Here is a 23,172-nt window from a genome sequence, read left to right as displayed (position 1 = left end):
AATGATCATTTAAATTTTAAATTAACACCTATTAAACATTAAAGTGATAAAAATAATTTATATTTTTATTAATTTTATATGTTAAGTATCTTATTATGATATCAATTAATAAAAATTTGTGAGATCACCCTTTTAGTAAATTTTCCGTCGGACAAATGAACCAACGGCCCATATATATTAATAAAAAATTATTTATTTATTCCTTTTTAATTTTACTTTTGTTCAAGCTTCTTGTTGACCGTAGGGTTGAAGCAGCAGATAACCCCACCACTCTATTCTCTCTCTTGCAAGCCCCTAAATCTCACTTCATCAAGTCTCAATCTTCTCATTTTTTTTTCTCTTACGATTCTTGTTTTTCTTCTAAAATTTTCTAATTTTCTTCAACAATGGGAGCTTCGTTGCCTCCGAAGGAAGCTAACCTCTTCAAACTCATTGTCGTAAGGCTTCGATTCTCTTTTCTCCCTCATTTTTGAGTTCGTATCTACGTATTTCTAGTTGGTATTTATACTTGTATTTTGCTTTCTTATTTTTTGTTTATTGGATAGCACTTCTTTTTTCTTTTTGTTCTTTGCTTGCAAAACCCTAGCTGGATACTGGTCTGTTTGCTTGCTGAGAAAATCGGTGGATATCAATTATGAATAGAAATTTGGACTAGATAAGCTTGTTTGTCAATTAGGTTTTTGCTTTTGGGCAATTTTTCATATAAATTAAGTTCATTTTCTTTGTTCTGTTTAGCGATTGAAGCTTAATTAAGTTTATTGCTTTGCTTAATTTAGGTCAATGAATTCGATTTGTTGAAAAGCAACTTTAAAAAATTGAATTTTGCTTTGACTTTTTTTTTTTTTTAAGTGAGGATGCTCGTTGTGCTTTCCTTTTGGTGATAATTCATTTGTATCATCATGGAGAAAATTAGAGAAATGAAAATAAAAGGTTTTGGTGACTCTTCCTACTTTAGTAATTTCTCTTGTATGTTGCCAACTTTTTAAAATAGGAATTTTGTTGGTTCCTAATGGGAAACAATTGTGGCATTTTGGCTTTGATGCACATAAGCATTCAAGACAATAACAAACTTTGTGAAACAATCTATTTAAGAATTTGATAAATTGACTGGGACAATTTTTAAACTCTTGTATATTTTATCATTGCAGAAATCATATGAAACTAAACAGTACAAGAAAGGACTGAAGGCTGCAGATGCAATACTGAAAAAGTTTCCTGACCATGGAGGTAGTTTAATTTTAAGCACTTATTTATTTATTTGTTTTTGGCTGAGAGGCACTTATTGTTTAGTGTTTATGTTTGCATGGTTCTTGTAAATGTACCTGTATAAAGATGCAAGAACTCTGAAACAAAAAGAACTTTACACTTTAGAGGAAAAAGGGGCTGTCACTAGATAGTTTATGTTGTTATCAAGGTTATTGGTTTCAATAATCCTTACAAGAATGCCTCTAAGTTTGACATGATTGTTTCTGTAGACTGTATGTTCCTTTCTCATGTCTTATGATTGATGTCAATTGCATTTTTGAAAGCACTAGCTGTATGGTGACTAGTCCATGATTTATGATGGTTCTAGAGATAAGTGGAACATTCTAGCAGTATCAATGTGGAGATGTTTTCTATCAACTGAATATATTGCATTAATTTCGGGTATATAACTACATTTTTAACCTATACAGTTTGAAATCTGCAATATTTGAATACCTTCTTCATCTTGGTTGGGTTTTGTGAATATTCATTAGTGTGCGGTATTGGTAGAGTGTAGTAGCGTTTTGTTTAATATATACATCCTTTTAAATATGCAGTTTCCAAGTAATATTTTATACTATCTGGTAACTGTTTGTTTGTTGTGTTTGTATGTTGTCATATGGGCTTTTATTCATTATTGTCAGAAACATTGTCAATGAAGGGGTTAACCTTAAATTGCATGGATCAGAAAACTGAAGCTTATGAGCTTGTTCGGCTAGGTGTAAAGGTTATCTTATTTATTTTCTTTTGGTTGCTATAATGTCAAAGCAGTGTCACTTTTTCCTAACATTGTTTTCATGTTTGTGTCTTAATGTAGAATGATGTAAAAAGTCATGTTTGCTGGCACATTTATGGTCTCCTCTATTGGTCAGATAGAGAATACAGGGAGGCTATCAAATGCTATCGCAACGCTTTGAGAATAGATCCAGACAACATTGAAATACTACGGGACTTGTCACTCTTGCAGGTATACCTTATTTACCTTCCTTCTCTATGATTTGTACATCTAGACTCAGTGTTAAATCTAAGATGTTTATCTGTTGTATGCTTAATGTTAAGTAAGAACATTTGCTTGTCATGGTATTTTTCGAACATTTAAAGGAGTTTCTCTGTATAAGATTTCTTGTAAGCTTTGTGGTTTGCCTAAAAGATTTTTCAGATTCCATTGTAGAATTTGAGAATCTTAAGTATTAGGGTACTTATAGGCAAGTCAATATTGCAACTAAAATAGTTTGGTGCCAACTTTTGTGCAACTGTAAGTTATGTGGTAGTTGGTAAGGGCAGGTTCATTGTGGTAACTTAATATAACTGGATGAAAACACCAAGATCAGCTACATAGTTAGTAATGAAGTGAAAATAAATTTTATGAAATTTGAAGCTGTTTAGTTGCTTGACAGAATCTACTAGTAGATGGATGGAAAAGGCATAATTATATTAAGATAGTAACAAAAGAGACGAAGATATATGGCTTAAACCAGAGGAATGGAATTTATGGAGATAACTCAACTAAAAGGGAGAGGCTGTATGAGACCATGAAAAAAATATCTTCTTAAACACTTAGAAAGTAGATGAGTCAGGTGGTTTTATAACTTTGAAAATTTAGATCATAGTTTTGGTAGAAACAATTTATGGCTTTAGGGGAAGGAAAAGGATATAACAGACATCATCTGATATTCTGGCAGCAGATTAATATGAGAGATGGTTCAGATTTAGTATCTTAATTGAAGGTTTTGTTTTGAGGCACACGCAAAATAAAACATAAGTAATATAATCAGAAGCAACCAGTCTGATTTGATCCTTTCGTTCTCATTATACCGTAACAAGCAACCACCTTGAATTGATAGTTTCTGGTCTATCGCCACAGATCCTTTTTATCTCTCATTCTACTAGTTCCTTAATGGTTGAAAGTGTTTATAGAATGACAAATAATATAATCAGAAGCAACCAGTCTGATTTGATCCTTTCATTCTCATTATCCTGCAAGAATCAACCAGCTTGAATTGATACTTTCTGGTCTACCGCCACAGAACCTTTTTCTCTCTCATTCTACTAGTTCCTTAATGGTTGAAGGTTTTAACATTAATGACCTTTGCAATTAGAAAGTGTTTATACTTTCTGGATCAGATCTGGTTCGGTTCTTCTCTTAATTTCATCTGCCCATGTGCCTTACTGCTCCAGAATAGTAACAAAAGTCGGCGTCTTTGATACTGAAATTGATGATTTTCATTTCTATTATTCTCCCTCGATGCTTTAGCGCTTGCCATATTATGGATTCTTAACTCATGATTTCAGATGATTAAGTCATTTGTTGGCATTAACTTATTTGTGCCCCCCCCCCCCCCCCCCCCCCTTATTTATGGTTTATATGCCTTGAAAAGTTAAAGGAAAAAGTATGAAGATGATGAGCATTTGTCTTTCTACTAAGATATGAAGTTTGAGAGAAATTTTTTGGATTTGATCATGGTTTTGTATTTTCTCATTGTCATGTTTCAGGTTGTATCAGAAATTATTACATTTATGTTTTATCTTTTGCATTGCAGGCACAAATGTGAGATTTGACAGGATTTGTTGATACAAGACAACAACTTTTGCATTTGAAACCAAATCATCGCATGAACTGGATTGGCTTTGCTGTAGCCCACCATTTAAACTCAAAGTACTTGTCCTTTATTTTTTTCTTTAAAAAATTTGTTCCAATTCTTATGCTAACTTTCACCAATTTCTGTTGACTTTTATTTTGTGAAACATGTTTGAGAGTGTTGTTATTGTTATGTATACTTGAAGGTCCAAATTGAAGGGCCTTTTGGTATTGAAAGTTGAAATATTTGTTGATATAATGAAAGCCTTTCTTTAAATTAAATGCTTAATTAGGACTTAATGTTTCTAATTATATGATCAAATGGGTGCTAACATGGATGAATTACTGTTGATTTTTAACACGTGGTTCATATTGTTTGTATGACTTCAACTAAACATCCAATAAGATATCAAACTTCTTTTATGACAATATATGGTGGGTGTAGAATGTGTTAAAGATGTTACTAATATGTATAGATAGGTGGGTAGATAGATAGGTACCCTACTATTCTAAGCTGGTTGCACTTGCATTTATGAAATTTGATTGCAAATTAGCCTTTTACAAACAATGCCTTGTTAATCGCAGAGTTCTGTTGTTTTTGCTATAGTTTTATATGGAGACAATGATGATACCATATTTTCATTTGGCTTTATATATGAATGAATTGAAGTTGTTGGCACAACAGTTACGAGGGTTTTTCCTTTTCTGTCCCTGTCTTAGCCAAGTAGTAAGTGAATGAAGTGTTATTAATTTCATTCATCCTTTAGGTATTTATGCTGTATTCCTTTTTTTGGTTGATATTAGTGGTGCAAAAGCAGTTGAAATTTTGGAAGCATTTGAAGGGACATTAGAAGATGATTATCCACCAGATAATGAATGTTGTGAGCATGGTGAAATGCTTTTATATAAGGTATTGGTCATGTACTTCAACTCTTTTTTTTTTTGCATGCATATGTATGTGGGATGTGGCTGTAATTTCACATGAGTTGACTTCATTATACAGACATTCAAAATTTTAGAATTTATACTAACGTATAATGGGAGTGGCTGATTTGGTGTCACTTGTTAACCAGATGCCAACACAGTTAGTGAAATTATCCATAAACCAAATAAAGTAATTAAATATACAAAAATTAAAGATTTTTAATGCCTTTACCTTCTTTATAAATGGGGTCCCTTTTTTGAATTAATTCTAATTTTTTTCACATGCAATTAGAAAACCTACCCATTTCTTCTTAACTTCTTTTTTCCTTCTGCTTATTTTATTGCCAAAATCTCATCTACTTTCATGTACATGTTACACCCATTTTTTCTGCTTGTGAAGTATGGCTTTTCATGATTCTGTGTGTATGGCTGATAAGTTAAATTAAATGATCTCCAAGTTTACTTTAATCTGAGATGGAGGACTAACTAGTGGCCTATAGTGGTATTTGGCATCTATAAGATATTTAATTCTTGATGTATTCATGTTAGAGAGAAATATGGCTTGTTCACTAATTGTTGGGCCTTCTACCAGTAATCATATCTGTGGTGTTTGTACTTAGCAGCTCTGAGTCTTAATAATTGCTAATCTCCAATTATATGTTCTGTGGAACCATTTCGGAATTTTTGTTTCTCACATCTTAATAAATTACTCTATCTTTCTTTTTGACTACTCTTTTTTGGTTTAACACCATTAACACGATTCGAAAAAAGCTTAACCAATTGGACAAGTACCTACAAGCCTTAGCCCTTGCATTAGCATTTGTTTCTTTAATAATATATTGGCATAGAAATATGCATAACTACATTCATTATGCATAATGGATGCTGTACATCTAGACTAGTGGTGCCCCCTGCTGCTTTTCTGATGTTTATGAGGGCATGGTATTTTTCTCCAGATCTCTTTGCTAGAGGAATCTGGGTTTCTTGAGAGAGCACTTGAGGAATTGTATAAGAAAGAGCCAAAAATAGTACGTGTCAAATGTATAATGCCTGAATACTTTTAACATTAAAAATTTTGTAAGTTTTGAATTTTTGGACATTAAAATTCTAACCAATTCTATTATTCTAGGTTGATAAATTGACTTATAAAGAACAAGAGGTTTCTCTCCTGGTGAAACTTGGATGCCTAGAAGAAGGTGCCAATATTTACAAGGCTTTACTTACCATGAACCCTGACAATTACAGGTGAGTCTTATGCATTTGGTACTCTTTTGAAACACGTAGTTAAGCTCATTAATAAATCTTTCATAGCAAAGAATATTAGTTAACTCTTTCCTTTTATATAGCACTTCTTGAAGTTATAATTGACTTCTTTTTCTCAATGCTGTGGTGTATTATTATTGTAGGAAATGAAGAATAATTAATATTCTGAATAGTTTGTGTGTTTAAATATATTTTTGTTGGGCTAATAGGTTTTTCAATTCTTCTTGTAGTAACACCCAAATTCCTTTACCTATGTTAGAACTTTATGAAGGGTTAAAAGAATGGTAGAAATAGTCATTATTTTTTATGTTCTATTTTCGTTGGTGCTTTAAGCTTGAAACTAATCAGTGTGTATCCCTTATGTCACAAATTCAATCATTTTTTAGTTTTAAATTTTGTTTCTTTAAGCTTTTGCTTATACTTGTGCGTGTTACATTTACATCATGGTATATTTACATAAAATGAGGTTATTTTTATTTTTTTCATTCTTGGGATTGTTTTATATCTCTGTCCTGTCAAAGCCCTTTGCTTAGCTCTTTTAGTAAAAAGAAGCATTATGCACCACCTCATATATAAATATAATTAAAAGTAGCAAAGCAACTATGAGCAGAACTGTAATTCTATACTACTATATGTGTCAACAGTCTCTTGGGTGCTTTCTCAGATTGGGAAATGAGGAAAATTTTACAGAACTGTTAACTTATGTCTCTTCACTCAGTATATGCCTATATATCGGCACAATTTGTTGCTATTAGGTCTGATAAACAAGGACCAACCAACTTACAATTTTTGTATTTGTATATGTATATTTTTCAGATATTATGAAGGCTTGCAGAAATGCTTTGGCCTGTATTCTGAAAATGCCAAGTATTCCTCTGATGAATTTGATCGATTGGATGCATTATACAAATCACTTTCACAATAGTACACTTGGTCTTGTGCAGTTAAGGTGATGGATTTATGTTGTGCTTCTGTTTTCATTAGGAATTTATGATGGATGTTATCGATACATTCTGTTTATTGCAAAAACTCCCTAGTGGTGGAATGTGCTAGTCTAAACTGTTTTATTATGTCTTAACTGTTAGTCATATTAATTTCATTTTCTGTTTTGTATCTCTTTTTTTTTATTATTTTTTTTATGAGCTCCAAATGGTACCTTGGGATGTTCTGTTCATTATGTTTACTCTGGATTTCTTCTCTCTCTCTCTCTCTCTTATTTATGGAATCAAATGATGCAAATCCAACGAAAACCTTACTTTTCTGCAGAGCTGTCAAGCTTTCTCCCCTTTTCTAGAAAGAGGAGGGGTGGCTATTTTTACAAATACTCTTGTAGGGATCTTATTTTTCTTGATGGCTTGATAAGAAATTATGTGACAAAAATCTAGTGATGTGCTTCTACAACAGACACAATCCATTCAATAGCTTGTGATATTCTTAAATAATCTAGACATAGATAGTTGTGGTATTATGCTGAAATACTTAATTGATGTCTTGATGTGACAATTGTAAGAACTCTAGGTGGTTAAAATTATGCTTTCATATGCTTCACCCTTACAGATTTGGCATAGACTTATATTAGAACTTTGTTTTCTAAATTTTTAGAGGATACCTCTTGATTTTCTGCAAGGAGACAAATTTTGTGAAGCAGCATTTAATTACATTAAGCCTCTTCTAACAAAGGTATATACATCCAATGACATTTTTTTTTTTTTTTTTGTGTTCGTTTGACTGGTGTTTTTAGTTTGTTGGGTGAAATAATGATATATTTTCTTGGTGGTCTCAGGGGGTTCCATCTTTATTCTCACACCTTTCTCCCTTGTATGATCACCCTGGAAAGGTAAGTTTTCTTACTTACATATTCTAAAAATAGAATTAAGTTTCTAAATATTGATTATTCTAAACTGCTTAGCAACTGGTTGGAGCTTGATTTCATTAGGATTGATTGCCTGCTTTGTTGACACTTACACAGGCAGACATATTGGAACAACTTATTCTTGAGTTGGAGCATTCAATTAGGACCACCGGCAGATACCCTGATAGCTAGTATATGCTTTAAAACCTTGTGTAATATTTTATTAAGTCTTAAAAGCAAATAAATGTTTAGATTTACTACTCTTTGAGGTAATATAGACTTCCAGCCCATATGTGATATTCTAGTAAGTCTTAACAGTGTCTAAATGTTTAGATATTGGGTGCGGTCTGAGTGCAATTTTTTCTTTTACTGCTTATTGTTTGGTGAAGTCCTCAGTCATTTATGTGTTGTTATCTATTAAACAAGTACATAATGGTTTTCCCATATGGTTGCATGTGAAGTTTCTATATGTTTTTGTTTGTATGCTAATACACAAGCACGCATTTGGTATTATGCTGAGTCATTTCTTGCTTGTGTTTCATATTGAATGCAGGACAGAGAAAGAGCCCCCTTCAACACTTTTATGGATTTTATTCTTTTTGGCTCAGGCGGGTAATCATCAGGTTTCCTCACCCCGTGGGCCATGGCCTTTTCTTCTTTTCTTGCTATAAATGTTTGGTGCTTTCTTTGCATTTGAGTAACTTTGAATTTATTGTTGCAGCATTATGATAGAAAAGGCCAATATGATGTTGCTCTTTCAAATATTAATGAGGCCATAGAGCACACACCAACTGTAATTGATTTATACTCTGTCAAGGTTTGTTCTCGTCTTCAATCATCAAATTTTTGCATTGGCTTCTGCTGGTTTTAGATTTTTGTTAGCTGGATTCTTTTATTTTATTTTTTGATCTTATATTTTGAAATCTTTTTGTCTGGTTTGTCTCGAATCTCACAAGGCATAGCAATACCTGAAAATCTTTCTAGATATTTCCTTGTAGTTATCGTTCACTTGTAAGAGACTTATCACTTTCTATGATACTGACCTTGATTGAATATATTGTTTTGCACTAAATTGTGCAAAGTTGATATACATTCATTTAAAATGCATACTAGTTTTTCTTTGTGGACCTTAAGTCTTGATGGGCATTGGGCAGGCATATGACCTCCTTTCTTAGGTTTTAGGTTTTGGTACATGGCTATTGTTTCTTGATGAACCTTTTTACTATCTTTTGGAGAAGTACTTGGAATTTTCTTGAAGCTGGTTCTATGTGTATATTATTTACTTCTCTTTGGTGACAGAGTCGGATACTGAAACATGCTGGTGATTTGGTAGCTGCAGCTTCATTGGCAGATGAAGCTAGGTGTATGGATCTCGCAGACCGTTATATAAACAGTGAATCTGTGAAGCGAATGTTGCAGGCTGATCAGGTTCTAAAGCTCCCCCCTTCATCTTTTATCATAGTTAATATTTGTCACTGTAAATTTCTTTCAGTATTACTGTACTGTTCACAAACTTTTTCCACTCTTGAAGGTGGCTTTGGCAGAAAAAACTGCTATTTTGTTCACAAAAGATGGGGACCAGCACAACAACCTTCATGACATGCAGTGCATGTGGTCTGTTTTTGTTTATTACCTTCGACATGTTGTTGTCTCTAATTATAATTTGGGTGCACCTACTGAGTGTTATCCATCTTTTGAAGGTATGAACTTGCTTCTGGTGAAAGTTACTTTCGACAAGGTGATCTTGGACGGGCCCTGAAGAAATTTTTATCTGTGGAGAAGCACTATGCTGATATTCCTGAAGATCAATTTGATTTCCATTCTTATTGTTTGCGGAAAATGACACTCTGTGCATATGTTGAAATGCTAAAATTTCAAGATCGGTTGCATTCACATGCTTATTTTCACAAAGCAGCAGCTGGTGCCATCAGGTGAACATTTTTGTTAGGATCTGCAAGCTTTTCAATGATTTGCATTAGACTTATTCCGTTTGGTTGTGGCCTGTACGGGAAAAATGCTATGTAATCTCTGTTGTCTACTTGTCTGGGTGCTTTTAGCTTCTGTCACCTATTGTTGATCAACACATGCATGTGATGCTTCACTTTGGACTAGATTTTCTTTGCCTCCCTCTTTTTCCTTTTGTCTTTTGGGGAATGGGGGATTATTGCATACATATATATTGCATTAATCATATGTTGCAATGATGTGTTGTCTGAACCTTGCTTTCAAAGCATGAAAAACTTCCTAAAGGTAATTGTTGTTCATTACTTACCCTTGTGCAACCATTCATTTGTTAATTAGACACTCCCATTATGATATCCAGTCTAATTCAAGACTCTTCTAGCAGCCCCTCCATTAATAGGGGAGGGGCTATCTGATTCCCTTCCACTACTCTAGTTTTTCCTTGAATCTTGGATGCACGGATTTACAACATTTTTCAAGACAAAACCTCGCTAAGTTTATAATCAAGAAAGTATCAAGATTCCTTTTCTTACATTTGTTTTTGCTAGAGAAAATTTTTCGAGTTATATGAGCAAAACAGAATATAGGGTTCCAAGTTTTTTGTTGATCAAGCAACAACCTGATTTGAACCGGGGAATAAGGGATTTGCAGTCCCTCGCCTTACTGGTTGGCCATGTCACCAAAGGTTAGAAACAAAAAAAATGAGAGTATCCCCTTTTTAGTTATAGATTGGAACCATACCTTCAATTAGTTATAGTATCTCAAGTAAAAAATTCGTATTGTTCTTTTTTTCAATAAAAAAAAATTTCTTAATTTGATTTATATTATATTATAATAATATAACAACAATTATGATTCTATGTAAACCCCAGAACAAAAGTTTTTACACAGATAGTTATCTAATAATGTATTTCATCTATCTAGATATGATGTCCATAGGGAATTAGTAAAAAATTATCATGCTTCAATTTTTCATTGAATAGATTAAAATTAAAGAAAAATAGAATTTTTCATAGAGCACGTTGTGTGTTTTCTCCACTAGAGTTCTATAATGGAATAAAAAAAAGGAAAGAATATAAATAGAAATGCTATATCTACGCATGTTTAATAAATACAAGCCTCTTTTCGTGCACACTTCAATCATATTCTAAATATTCTACTAAAAAATAAAAAACTAAAAAGTTGGTGAAATGTCTCTCTGTAAATCATTTTTTGAACAATGGAATCTATGGAAAAGTTAAGTTCTAGAAAAATCAACTCTCTCCCTATATATATTTTATGATTATTTTCTCTTTATCTAAATGAATAGATAAAATTAGGAATTCATTTTATTTTTCTAGTATTCAATTGGATTGGAATATGTAATATCATAATAAAGGTAGCAATGGAATTATTATTATTATTATTATAATGGTAGCAATGGAATTATTATTATTATTATTATTATTGATATTCTATACAAAACTCCATTCGGCTAAATGGCTATCATATTGACTATCCTAAGGCCTTTTTTTGTAACTGATAGATTCATAAGTTTTTCCTTAATTCACTCTTACATGGAGTATTGAAAATTAAAAGTATATCTAAATGAAATATCTAATAAATTGACTAATTCAAAATTTTCAAATTAGCGATTTTTTTATTCCTGAATATCCAACTCACTAATTAATTCTCTATAGTGTATTTTATTTTTCTTTGATAAATAAGATAGTAGCCATTGATGTTTTCCTATAATTTTACATAGACCTTTTTGAGGTAAATAATCTTTTTTGTGCAATTCCTAATTTGAGGTAAATCTTTTTATCTTATTTGTGAAACTAATTAGTTGAAATTCAATGGACTCCTTGTTTTCTTTTTTCTCCCCTTGAAAATTAACTGAGATCCATGAATGAATTTTTTTATCATAAAACAAAATTTTCTCTCTTCTTTTTGAATGTGAATTTTAATAATGAGTAATAATAATACTAGTCATTTTGATATGCACAATGATTTTAAGTTCGTTATGAACTTTATGATTTTTTCAAATAATGTTAATCAATCTGTTTTTCAATTTCATTTGTATAGGAATACAAAAGAGAGTTTTAGAGTTCAAATAAGAGGCTGTTGTTGATTCATTTGTTGATCTAATTGATATGTATGTGATTAAATTAGTATTATGTATCAGAATGCTATGTAAAACAATCCTTGTGCCCCGTCTCTTTGTTTTATATACCTGATGGACCAAATACATAACATATAGGAAAATGTACCATTAACGAATTTTCAACTGTGGATACATGTCTATCCTTACCATACAGAAACAAATGCTATTAATAAGCCAATTATGTTATATTATAAAACAATTTTTTTTTTTTTGTGGCTTTACACATACCTTAGTTGCAATAACTCCTCTTGCCCTGGTAGGAGTTCTGAAGTTCAAATGCTCTCCCACAAATTATTAACTATTAAAAGAAGATGCAAATATTTGGATCTGCTTAAAAAATTTGTGTTCAAATGATGCTCAAGTCAAATTTAATTTAACAAGTATTCTAGATTATAGTTTCTGATTTTTATAAGGTTATATACTTGTTTCATACTTAGGATGGTGTTTTACGTTGTACTTAGGGGATTCTTATTATGTCGAGACCTTGTGGTATATGCCAAACAGGATAAAAATTTTGCTTGGTAGTCTCAATTTGCTTTTGTTATATCTTTTGTAAGTTCATATTCTCATGATGTTATTACTGAAAGGATTAAATGTTCCTTGCAGGCATATTGAAATTTGAGATTGTGGCTTTTTAAATGATAGGAAGGCGGCACCTGGGATTTCTGTTGGGTTAAGGATGGAGAATTGCATGTTACTGTACCAGAATTTATTTGTTGATTACAGCTTTTTATATTGATCTTATTGATTTGATGGTGAAATGGAATGGGATGATATAGTGACAGGCCATGCAACAATTAAGTAATAGTTTTTGTGATTGATCCATTGTCCCATTTCTATGTTGGTGTTTCTTTCTCTGAAACTCTTGGCTTGAAACTGGTGAGTACTTCAATTTTGAACCTTTTCTTTCCGCATTGTGATAATTATTGGATTTTGAAGTGCAAATGCTATCTAAAGTTGTTTGATTCTCCTTTGAACTCACTGGTTGAAGAAGAGGATGACACATCAAAGACTTCTTCTCAGAAAAAGAAAATGAAGAAGCAGAGGAAGGCGGAATGAGCTAAGAAAGTATATCAGCTTGTTTTGGTGATTCTTGGCTAACACTCTCTTTGATAATTTCATTCTGATGCCGTGTATTATTTTAGGAGGCAGAGGAGAAAAATGAAGAATCAAGTTCTAGTGGCATCTCTAAGTCTGGGAAACGACATGTTAAACCTGTAGATCCTTATCCTTTTGGAGAAAAATTATTGAAGGTTACCTATTATTATCTTTTCCCTGTGCTTTAGATTCCTGACTAAAGTCCTCGTGCTGTAAAAGTGTGTTACGCTAATGCCTATTTAAGCTAAGACTGTTTAATCTGTATTTTTTTTTCGGACACAGTATCCCTTGTCAGAAGCAACAAAGTACTTGAAGTTGCTTCAGAAGAACTCACCTGATTCTTTGGAGACGCACTTACTTTCTTTTGAAGTAAATATGAGAAAGCAGAAGATTTTGCTTGCCTTTCAGGTATTATATTTTCCAAGAATTGAACATGAGATGTGTTTCTTGTTCTTTTTGTGTTTGGTCAACTAGAACTGATATTTAATTGTCAGCTAGTGGTTTGTGAGGAAGCCCCTTCTCTTGTTTTCTCCTCTCTTTTTTCACTTGCTGCCTGTGGATATGTTCTTGAAATAAAGAAACTGTACCTTTTAACCAAACATCCTTTTCTTATTACTCTACTCACTCAATGAATTTATGTGCGAATTAGATAGTTTGCACGACATATCTTTGAGTTGTAGAACAATGGTTTTGTGCAGTAGTACTCAGGGATTCAAAAAACGGGTTGATAGCGGAATAGCGGCCGCAAAATTGCGGTAGCGCTGCCTTCCGCCACCGTTAATGTATAGAAAACGGTTGAAAAATTCATTCCCATCAAAAACGGAGAATAACGGTCACAAAATAACGGCGTAACGGGCAATAGCGGCAATAACGGACCGTTATTGTCGCTATTCCGTTTTTCTACTCACGGATCTAATAGTTTTAACAAAAAAACAAAATTTTACGCCTGCAAAATAAAACAACAAATCTGCAAAAGTAAAAGTAAAAGCCAAATCAAAAAATAAAGCTCACAATCTCAGATCTTTATCATAAAAAAAAATTGTAAAACGAGCTAGAAAACAGAGTTTCAAGTTTCAACCATTCAAACGGCATTTTCGGCATTCAAATTCAAATCAACCTCAAGTTTTCGATCAACATTCAAGAATCAAGATCAAACAAGGTAAGAAAAGAAAGTTAAATTACTTTTTTTTTTTGTAAAATTTTTGTAAAATGATCGATCTGTTGTGTCTTGTGAGAGTTTGAAAGATGAACGAGATCTGTAGATATTAGGTAAGTCAGCAAGTGATAGTGATAAAGGGATGTGAGAGAAAATGAGAGACGAAAAAAAAAATTTTTTTTTTCTGGAAAGCCAGAGAAAGTAAAGACGAAGAAGATGATGAACAGTAAAATGAAATGTTTCTAGAATGGTCTCGGCTCGGGTTGTTAGAAAGAGTCAAACAGATTGATATATTTAGGCACGTGGAGAGATTGGAGGGGGGTGGGAGGATTGGGTGTGGTGGGGCGTTGGGGGGGAAGGTGGGGAGGGATTGGGTGTGGATTGGGTGTGGTAGGGTGTTGGGAGGAAGGTGGAGAGGGATTGATGGGGTGGGGAGGGATTGAGTGTGGTAGGGTGTATGGAAGGTGGGATTGAATTTTTTTATTTAATTTTGTAATTAATTTTTGAAAATTTTTTAGATAAAATTTAATTAGTGGTTTTGAAAATTTATAATTAATATAATATATAGATATTTTAAATGAAAATTTTGATAAAATTTTTTGTATAAGTTAGATGAAAAATAATTAAAATTAAATATTATATTTTGATTGTGTTATATATTAATTTATAATTTTGCATATGAATTTTAATTTTTTTTGTTGTTTTGATATTTATATTATTGTCAATTCTTTTGATATTATATTAATTCTTGTTATTTTTGTGTAATTATTGAAGATTGTGTTTATTATATAATTATTAAAAGTTGTTTGTGATAAAAAAAATTTTATATCAATTATTGTATCAAAAAAATTAAGTTACTTAACAAATTTAGCATTTTATGATCTATTATTCTTATTAAGATTAAAAACTAAAAAATAAAAAATATAGGTTTGAAAATTTTATTAAAATATAAGTTTGAAAACTTTTAATTTTTGAAATTTTTTTTAGATAAAATCTAATTAGAGGGATTGAAGATTTATAATTAAAAAAATAAAAGATTAATAATTTAATATGATATACATAGAGATTGTAGATGAAAATTATTGATAAATTTTTTATATAAGTTAGACAAAAATTAATTAAAATTAAATATTATATTTTGATTGTGTTAGATATTAATTTATAATTTTGTATATGAAATTTAATAATTTTTTTTGTTGTTTTGATATTTATATCGTTGTCAATTCTTTTAATATTAGATTAATTCTTATTATTTTTGTGTAATTATTGAAGATTGTATTTATTATATAATTATTTGAAGTTATTTGTGATAAAAAAATTAATATCAATTAGTGCATCTAAAAGATTAAGTTATTTAATAATATTCTTAAGATTAAAAACTAAAAATTAAAAAATTTAGCCTAAAATCAATTTTTAATGATGTAATAAGTAATATTAATATTTCTAAATATAAGTTTATTTTGTTTTTATACAAAATAGTAAGTATGCCACCACGTGAAGAGTTCCCGAGTAAAGGAGTAGAGGGCGCGCCAAGTGATGATATAGGTTGGCATTTTGGAACACCTGTGCCAAATACAAGAGGAAATGTTTCATGTAAACTTTGTGGTAAAGTTGTAAAAGGAGGAATAACACGTTTCAAAGAACACATTGCTCATAAAACTGGCAATGTTGCACCATGCCCCAACGTTACTGGTATGTTATGTTTTTTTAATTTCTTTGAAAATATTATTGTTAATTTCTTAATAAAAATTATAAAATTACATAAGCATGTGCAACTAATTTTTTCTTTTTTTAAAAACTATATTATTAATAGGTATAGTAAGAGAAAGCATGATGAAACTCCTTCAAGAAAGCAAATAAAAAAAGGCTGACAACAAAAGAAGAAAAAAATGAATTTTTATCACAGTTAAGAGGGGAAGATGATTATGAAGGATTTATTGATGAAGACATTGCTACTAGACAAGTCGTGCGAGATAGTATCCAATCACAACATGAGTGGCACAGAAGACAAGAATTCAGACAAAGAACTAGTGGTTGGAGTAACATATATGAAGAAGGACGAAGCTCTCATGGTTCAGTTGCTGAATATTTTGAAGAAAGAACAAGAACTCCAAATGAGTCTGAATTTTCATTAAGGGGAGCTGTTCCTGAATTGGTTAGAAGTAAAAGTTCAAGACAACCAAAAGTAAGTGATTCATTTCTAAAGACATTAAGAAGAAAAATGGGTGAATCAGTATCAAAATTTTTGATATATGATCGACTTCCTTTTCAATTAGCAAATTCCCCATGGTTGCATAATTTGATTTCTGTGGCAGCAGAAGTTGGCCAACATGTAAGACTTCCAACACCTTATGAGGTCTTAGATGTGTATTTAGAGTCTGAGTATCAACAAGTTCATGAATGGGTTAATGGATTAAAAGCTTATTGGAATGAATTGGGTGTCACTTTGATGTGTGATGGTTGGACCAATAGTTTGAATCAAATGCATATCATTAATTTTTTTGTTTACTGTAGTAAAGGGACTATTTTTTGGAAATCTATAGATGTCTCAAGTGTTCGTAGTAGAGATACAAACTTTTACTACATATTATTAGATGAAGTTGTGGAAGAAATTGGAGAAAAATACATTGTTCAAATAGTCACTGATAATGAGGCAGCACTTAAGGCCGCAGGAAAAAGACTAATGGAGAAGAGAAAACATTTGTATTGGACAGCATGTTCAGCTCATTGTTTGGACTTGTGCCTTGAAGATATTGGGAGGAAAAAAAATGTGGCAAAGGTTTTGGATGATGCAAAGAAAGTGACTTGTTTTTTATACAATCACATTTGGACTGTTAATTTGATGAAGAAATATACACAAGGGAAGCAAATACTTCGTCCTGCTCTTACCCGATTTGCCACTCATTTCATACAATTAGAAGAAATAATAAGGCAAAAGCAAAGTTTGAGAGAGATGTTCAATTCAAAGGTTAGTACTTAGTAATTAGTACAATTATTTAAATCTAGCATCTTTTTATAATATTATTGTTTTAAAATATTAATTTAAAATATATTATTCTAAAAATTTATTGATGAATATATAGGAATTTAAAGATTCAAAATGGGGACAACAAAAATCTGGACCTGCTTATGAAGTCAAAAAAATCATTTTGGAAAAAGATTTTTGAAAAAAAGCAGGTGATATAATAAAAGTTTATGAGCCTTTAGTAAAAGTGTTGCGCCTTGTGGATGGTGATAAAAAACCAACAATGTGCTTTATTTACGAGGCTGTGGATAGAGCTAAACAAGCAATTCAACAAACTTGTCGTTATTCTGCTGAATATGAAAAGATTATTGACAATAGATGGAGTTTCATGCACTCTGACTTGCATTCAGCTGGTAAGTAAACCAAGAATATAGATGGTATTTAAAAAATATGTTTATTTTTTATACTTAAATTGCTTATATATTTATTTTTTATTCCTTTAATATAATATTGTTATAAATTATGTTTAGGTTACTATCTAAATCCACAATTTCAATTTGGAGTGAAACATTCTGCAAATGTATTTAAGGAAACATTAGAAGGTATAAAAGCAGTTATTGAAAGATTAGAACCTTCGATAGATACTCAAATCAGAATGATTAATCAGGTTAGTATTTAATACTATTTTATAACTTTAACATTTGTTTTATGTATTAAAAATTAAATTATTTTTTATTTATTCATTTATTATTGTATTTTCAATGATGTAGTTGTTATTATTTCGAGACAAGCATGAAACATTTGGTAGTCCACAAGCACAAAGAGCTTGGAAGCAAATGAATCCAGGTAAATAGTAAGTTAAATAATTATAATTTATTTATATTATTTAATTGTATAGCCCATTGAAATTTAATTTAAATAATTTTATACAGCTGAGTGGTGGATGATATATGGCACTTGTGTTCCTGAATTACAAAAACTAGCAATCAAAGTGCTTAGTCAAACAACATCTGCATCAAATTGTGAACGTAATTGGAGCACATTTAGCTATATTCACACCAAAGCAAGAAACAGATTGAAGTTTGCAAGACTCTAGAAACTTGTATATACCTATTATAACATGAGGTTGAGGATGAGACATCAAAAAAGAATGAGCATTGATGAAATAAATAATAGTTTTAATCCTATTAGCCTTGACCATATTTTTGAAGATGATGATCCACTAACAGAATGGTTGCAAGAGAAAGAAAATCCTCTATTAGATGGTCAAAACTCTGATTGGTTACCTGCAGATAATTCTGATAATGAAATGAATGTTGAACGATCACGTCAATCTCAAGAAAGGAATGTATCTCATTCAAGTTCAAGTCCAACACCAAGTCAGAGTGATGATGGTGGTGGTTTAAGTCCAGATGATGATGGTGATGGAGATGGTGATGGTGATGGTGCGAATTTTGGTGATAATATGGATGCAAATCGACCTTACAGCCCACTTAGAGGAGAATTTGGGCTTGCTGCTACTGGTGGACTTTTTATTAATATGGCAGAATACGGAGGAAATCCATTTGCTGAATCTAGTGAGGGTCAAAGTGCACGTACAGCTCGATCAAAAAGAAAAGCAAAGAAGCACCACTATGAAATTTCTAGAGGTTCTTCATCTTCAGGTGAGAGATCAAATTCTAGTAACTTTGAGTATAGTGAATCATCTGTTAGTACTCAAAGACATTACTATCCACCAGAACAACATAATTTTCAACCTCCTCATGGTTATTCACCTCCATATGGTTATTATCCACCTCAAATGTATCCTCCACCTCCTCAAATATATCATCCACCTCAAATGTATCAGTTACCACAAATGTACCCTCCACCACAAATGTATCATCCTCAAATATATCCTTCATCTCAAATGTATCAAGAACAAAGGTCTCAGGGATGTTGCTACTGGTGGACTTTTTATTAATATGGCAGAATACGGAGGAAATCCATTTGCTGAATCTAGTGAGGGTCAAAGTGCACGTACAGCTCGATCAAAAGGAAAAGCAAAGAAGCACCACTATGAAATTTCTAGAGGTTCTTCATCTTCAGGTGAGAGACCAAATTCTAGTAACTTTGAGTATAGTGAATCATCTGCTAGTACTCAAAGACATTACTATCCATCAAAACAACATAATTTTCAACCTCCTCATGGTTATCCACCTCCATATGGTTATTATCCACCTCAAATGTATCTTCCACCTCCTCAAATATATCATCCACCTCAAATGTATCAGTTACCACAAATGTACCTTCCACCACAAATGTATCATCCTCAAATATATCCTCCACCTCAAATGTATCAAGAACAAAGGTCTCAGGGATGGAGATGGAGTCAACTTGGCTCTCAAAGTGAAGATAGAGAATCTGATCCTCCTCGTCATTCTATCATGTGGTAAATTTGAAATATGTATCAATAATTGTAGTTGATGGAATTTGAAATTATTATATTTTTAAGTTTGTAATTTTATTAAATTAAATGCTTGGTATTTAACATATTATGTTTTGTTAATATTTGATTTGTCTAGAATTAATATTGAATATGAACTTGGCCAAAAAAAATTTTATGGATAAATCAAATATGAATGCTTTTTATAATCTAAATAAAATTGTGAATAATTTTTTTAGAAAATAAAAAACATAGTGTCATAAAACTATTTTTAAAATCATTGAATAAGAGTTTTTATAATTATAATTATTACATTTTATAATAAATTGTGCAAAAAAAAAAAATTTCACGACCGTGATGACCGCAGTGACCGCAATTATCTCCGTTATATCCGAAAACGCGACAAATATTACGCAACCGAAAATGTGACCGCGACCGCTATTTAAATCTCTGGTAGTACTTTTACTATTTCATGAGCTCATATTAGTACGTTTGTCTTGGTTTTATTTTGTTTTCCTGAAGGCTGTAAAGCAACTGCTAAGGCTGGATGCTGAGAATCCAGATTCACATCGCTGCTTGGTATGTAACATCTGCCCTAACATCGCTGCTGCTAAAGCCATGCACAACTGCATTCTTTTCTGTTCTTAGATACAAAGATCATGTAATCTTTACAATGCTTATTTGAATTTAATCTAATGCAGATTAAATTTTTCCATAAATTGGGCTCAATGCCTGCTCCATTAACTGATGCTGAAAAACTTGTTTGGAGTGTCTTAGAAGCTGAGCATCCATCCATCAGGTTCTCTTTGAAATGGCTTTATGATAGCTGTTCCCCCTACTAGAATTTTGTTGTGTTACTGTTACTATTATTATTTTGATCCCTGATGCATTAAATGCTTTATTTTCTCTTTCCGCAGTCAATTGCAAGAGAAAACTCTTAGTGAGGCGAACAAAGTTTTCCTTGGTAAACATGAAGGTATTACGACCTTTACATAACATGATGCATTTTAGGTTCCTTGAGGTAGGTTGTATAATCATGCAAATTTTACTTTTTGGTTCTGCAGAATCTTTGATGCATATAGTGGCAGTTGCAGAAATGTTATATACCTTGGAGCAGACCAAGAAACTTGAGGCTGTTAAGTTAATTGAAGATTCATGCAATAAAGTCATGCCAATGTAATGCTCTTAGTGTACATTAAAATTTTTGCTGTTAGATGTCGATTCCATGCCTTGCAACTTACTCTTGAGATTAATTGTTTCTTTCTCTTTTGCTTGTCCAGGAATGGGGCACTTGGACCATTATTGGCGTGGAAACTCAAGGACTGTATTGCAGTCCATAAACTCTTAGAAAAGGTTCTTATTGACCAAGATGCTGCTTTGAGTAAGTATAATTCTCCACATAAATTGATGCTGACTAGGAATTTGACTTTGACTCCATTAACAACTAATGAAATTAATTACTGTTGTTTGTTTAGAAAGTATTTTAGTAAGAATATTAATGGTATTGAAATTTTGATATACTGTTAATTGAATATTATAGATTAGATGCCTAAAAATAAAACATTAAATTAGGAATTTTAAATTTATGGTTTCAACATCATTCAGTGATTTTTTTGAGATGTATCTCACGAGTTCTGATTGCTTGGTTTTTGTTATTATGATGCTTAATCTTTGAAAGTTGGATGCTGTGATTATTATTGGCATTTTAAAGAAAGGTGGACTTTCATGATAATAATTTTCTCACTTTCTTATTGATGTTTATTTAATTGAAGTTGCAAGCTATGTGACAAAATTATTCAAGAAATGATTGTTTATTCTTTGATTAGGCCCTCTTTATTGATAGCTTATTAGACAATTGAAGTAAAATTATGTAGACAATTTGAAAGAGTGCTTTGCAACAGGCGGAAAAAAGGAGCGTCTTGAAGTTGTGCAGGCCATGACAATGCTTTCTTCTGTTGCTTTGAGATCAAAATTTTCGCTGCCTTTCTAATCACGAAATGCATTCCTTTGCAAATGTGTATAATTTATCTGCATTTATGATTTTAGGGTTGAAATATATATATATATATATGATTTTAATTTGCTCACCATTTGGTTGAGATCTTTAGAGATATCTGGCTCCATGGTTTTGCCCCAAAATTTGAGGTGCTATAGAAAATTTTTGGGTACTGCTGAAGAAATCTTCTGTTCAGCATGGGAAGAACACTGTTTTAGGGCCAATCTTTGCCTTTGGAGCATGTTGTACTTGGCGCCTTTTATTAGTTGCCATTTATAAACAGTACATAATGTGGAGAATTTTGCTACGGAGCTGACAAGAGTGGCGATAAAAAATTCCCAGTTTTGTTGTTCTAAGTCTCGTCTCTTATGGTTTGCTGTTTGAATTTTATTACGGAGGAAAGGTAGATAATTAGCAACAAAAAGTGGATTTTGATTGGATTATAAAAATTTATTATTAGTTGAAAAAGGTTAACCAAATCTTGTTGAGATGCTACAGAAATTTATTTTTCTTTAAAATTTATATAATTTAAATTATTAATATAATTTTTAATGTTATAATAAAACATATAAATTTAATATCGTCAATAAAAAACAGTTATTTTTATTTTCGAAAAATTAAATCATTTTATATCAATACGATTAATTATAGGTAAATTAAATATAATATAAAATTATTATGTCTTATCTATTATTTTATGTATTAAACATAACTAAAAATATTAAATAATAATATTATATGTAATTGAATGATTAAATTGTTAAATGCTTAATTTTTTTTGTTTGAGTAATTGTTAATTATTAGATTTTTAAAATTTTTTTAACCAATCAAATTTGAATTTCGTCGTATTATATTTTGATTTGTTAATTTTTTTTAATACATTAAAAGTTATTTGATTATAATTATAATTTTTAATGGTATATAATTTTATAAAAAATCAAAAGAACTGTTTCCGTATATTTATAATTTTATTTCTTCAAATCCAACGTTACGGAAAAACATGAAATCTCAACTTATAAGCTTTGGAATATTCTTTAAAAAAAATCTCAAAGAAAAAATAAAATCTAAGTGATTAATTTTTTTAAATTTTAATTTATTAATTTAATTTGTATGAAAAAAAAAATTAAACATTGAAAATATTTCAAATTTATAATTTTAAAAATCTGACTAAATTAAAATTTAATTAAATTACATATTATTTCAACCAATAATTATCTCAAAAGATCTCGTACCATAAGTTTAAAAAAAAAAAATTCATATATCTCCTTACTAGTTTGCATGAACAATTTTATCAGCGTGTTATGAATTTTTTTTCTTTCTTTCAGCACTTTATTGAGTTTTTTTTTTATTAATTATAATCAAGTAAGCCAATAAAAATTGGTGCAAATGATTAAAATTTAAGATTTAGATGTAAAGTATTTAGATTTATGATAATTAGATTCAAATCTTTAATGATTTTTTATTAATAAATAATTTATTAATTTTTAAAAATAAGATAACTTTTCTTATTTTTAAATTTTTTTTACAAAAAATATAATAAAATAAAAATATCATAAATATAAAAA

At 31.0% G+C, this 23,172-nt stretch overlaps 2 protein-coding genes and 1 pseudogene across 3 annotated transcripts in view; all 3 read left to right on the top strand.

Moving 5' to 3' along the window:
- The window catches only part of LOC111295792 (N-terminal acetyltransferase A complex auxiliary subunit NAA15-like), a 53,432-nt gene extending 40,751 nt beyond the window's left edge, over positions 1–12,681 (top strand). The window contains exon 8 of the mRNA XM_089745282.1: positions 12,574–12,681. The gene's annotated coding sequence lies outside the window, so the exon portion shown is untranslated. The remainder of the gene's footprint in view (positions 1–12,573) is intronic.
- LOC111295791 (N-terminal acetyltransferase A complex auxiliary subunit NAA15-like) lies at positions 205–21,963 on the top strand (annotated as a pseudogene). Its single transcript, XR_016328628.1, has 26 exons — positions 205–437; positions 1,149–1,227; positions 1,890–1,972; positions 2,063–2,212; positions 3,786–3,901; positions 4,628–4,733; positions 5,704–5,775; positions 5,877–5,992; positions 6,827–6,959; positions 7,613–7,690; positions 7,794–7,847; positions 7,980–8,053; positions 8,416–8,470; positions 8,584–8,679; positions 9,162–9,290; positions 9,394–9,476; positions 9,563–9,793; positions 12,912–13,035; positions 13,113–13,220; positions 13,348–13,473; positions 20,134–20,190; positions 20,313–20,410; positions 20,529–20,587; positions 20,676–20,787; positions 20,892–20,992; positions 21,486–21,963. The product of XR_016328628.1 is annotated as an N-terminal acetyltransferase A complex auxiliary subunit NAA15-like (transcript).
- Positions 15,706–17,524, top strand: LOC149514387 (uncharacterized). The gene is made up of 3 exons (XM_089745043.1): positions 15,706–15,913; positions 16,075–17,189; positions 17,305–17,524. Exons 1-3 carry the CDS (start codon positions 15,706–15,708, stop codon positions 17,386–17,388), a joined length of 1,407 nt encoding a protein of 468 aa, XP_089601169.1. The 3' UTR covers positions 17,389–17,524.
- Positions 21,964–23,172: the final 1,209 nt, after the last annotated feature.

This window comes from Durio zibethinus, chromosome 16, assembly GCF_047325235.1.
Source record: "Durio zibethinus cultivar Kanyao isolate XHJ-2024 chromosome 16, ASM4732523v1, whole genome shotgun sequence".
NCBI classification, from domain to species: Eukaryota; Viridiplantae; Streptophyta; class Magnoliopsida; order Malvales; family Malvaceae; genus Durio; species Durio zibethinus.
The sequence above is the reverse complement of the archived record's forward strand: the minus strand, read 5'-3'. Positions and strand labels throughout refer to the sequence as shown.

Coding starts and splice junctions, on each gene's coding strand:
- LOC149514387 (XM_089745043.1), top strand. CDS start 15,706: ATGCCACCACGTGAAGAGTTCCCGAGTAAAGGAGTAGAGGGCGCGCCA. Junction 15,914..16,074: donor ACCATGCCCCAACGTTACTG/GTATGTTATGTT, acceptor CCTTCAAGAAAG/CAAATAAAAAAAGGCTGACA. Junction 17,190..17,304: donor GAGAGATGTTCAATTCAAAG/GTTAGTACTTAG, acceptor ATGAATATATAG/GAATTTAAAGATTCAAAATG.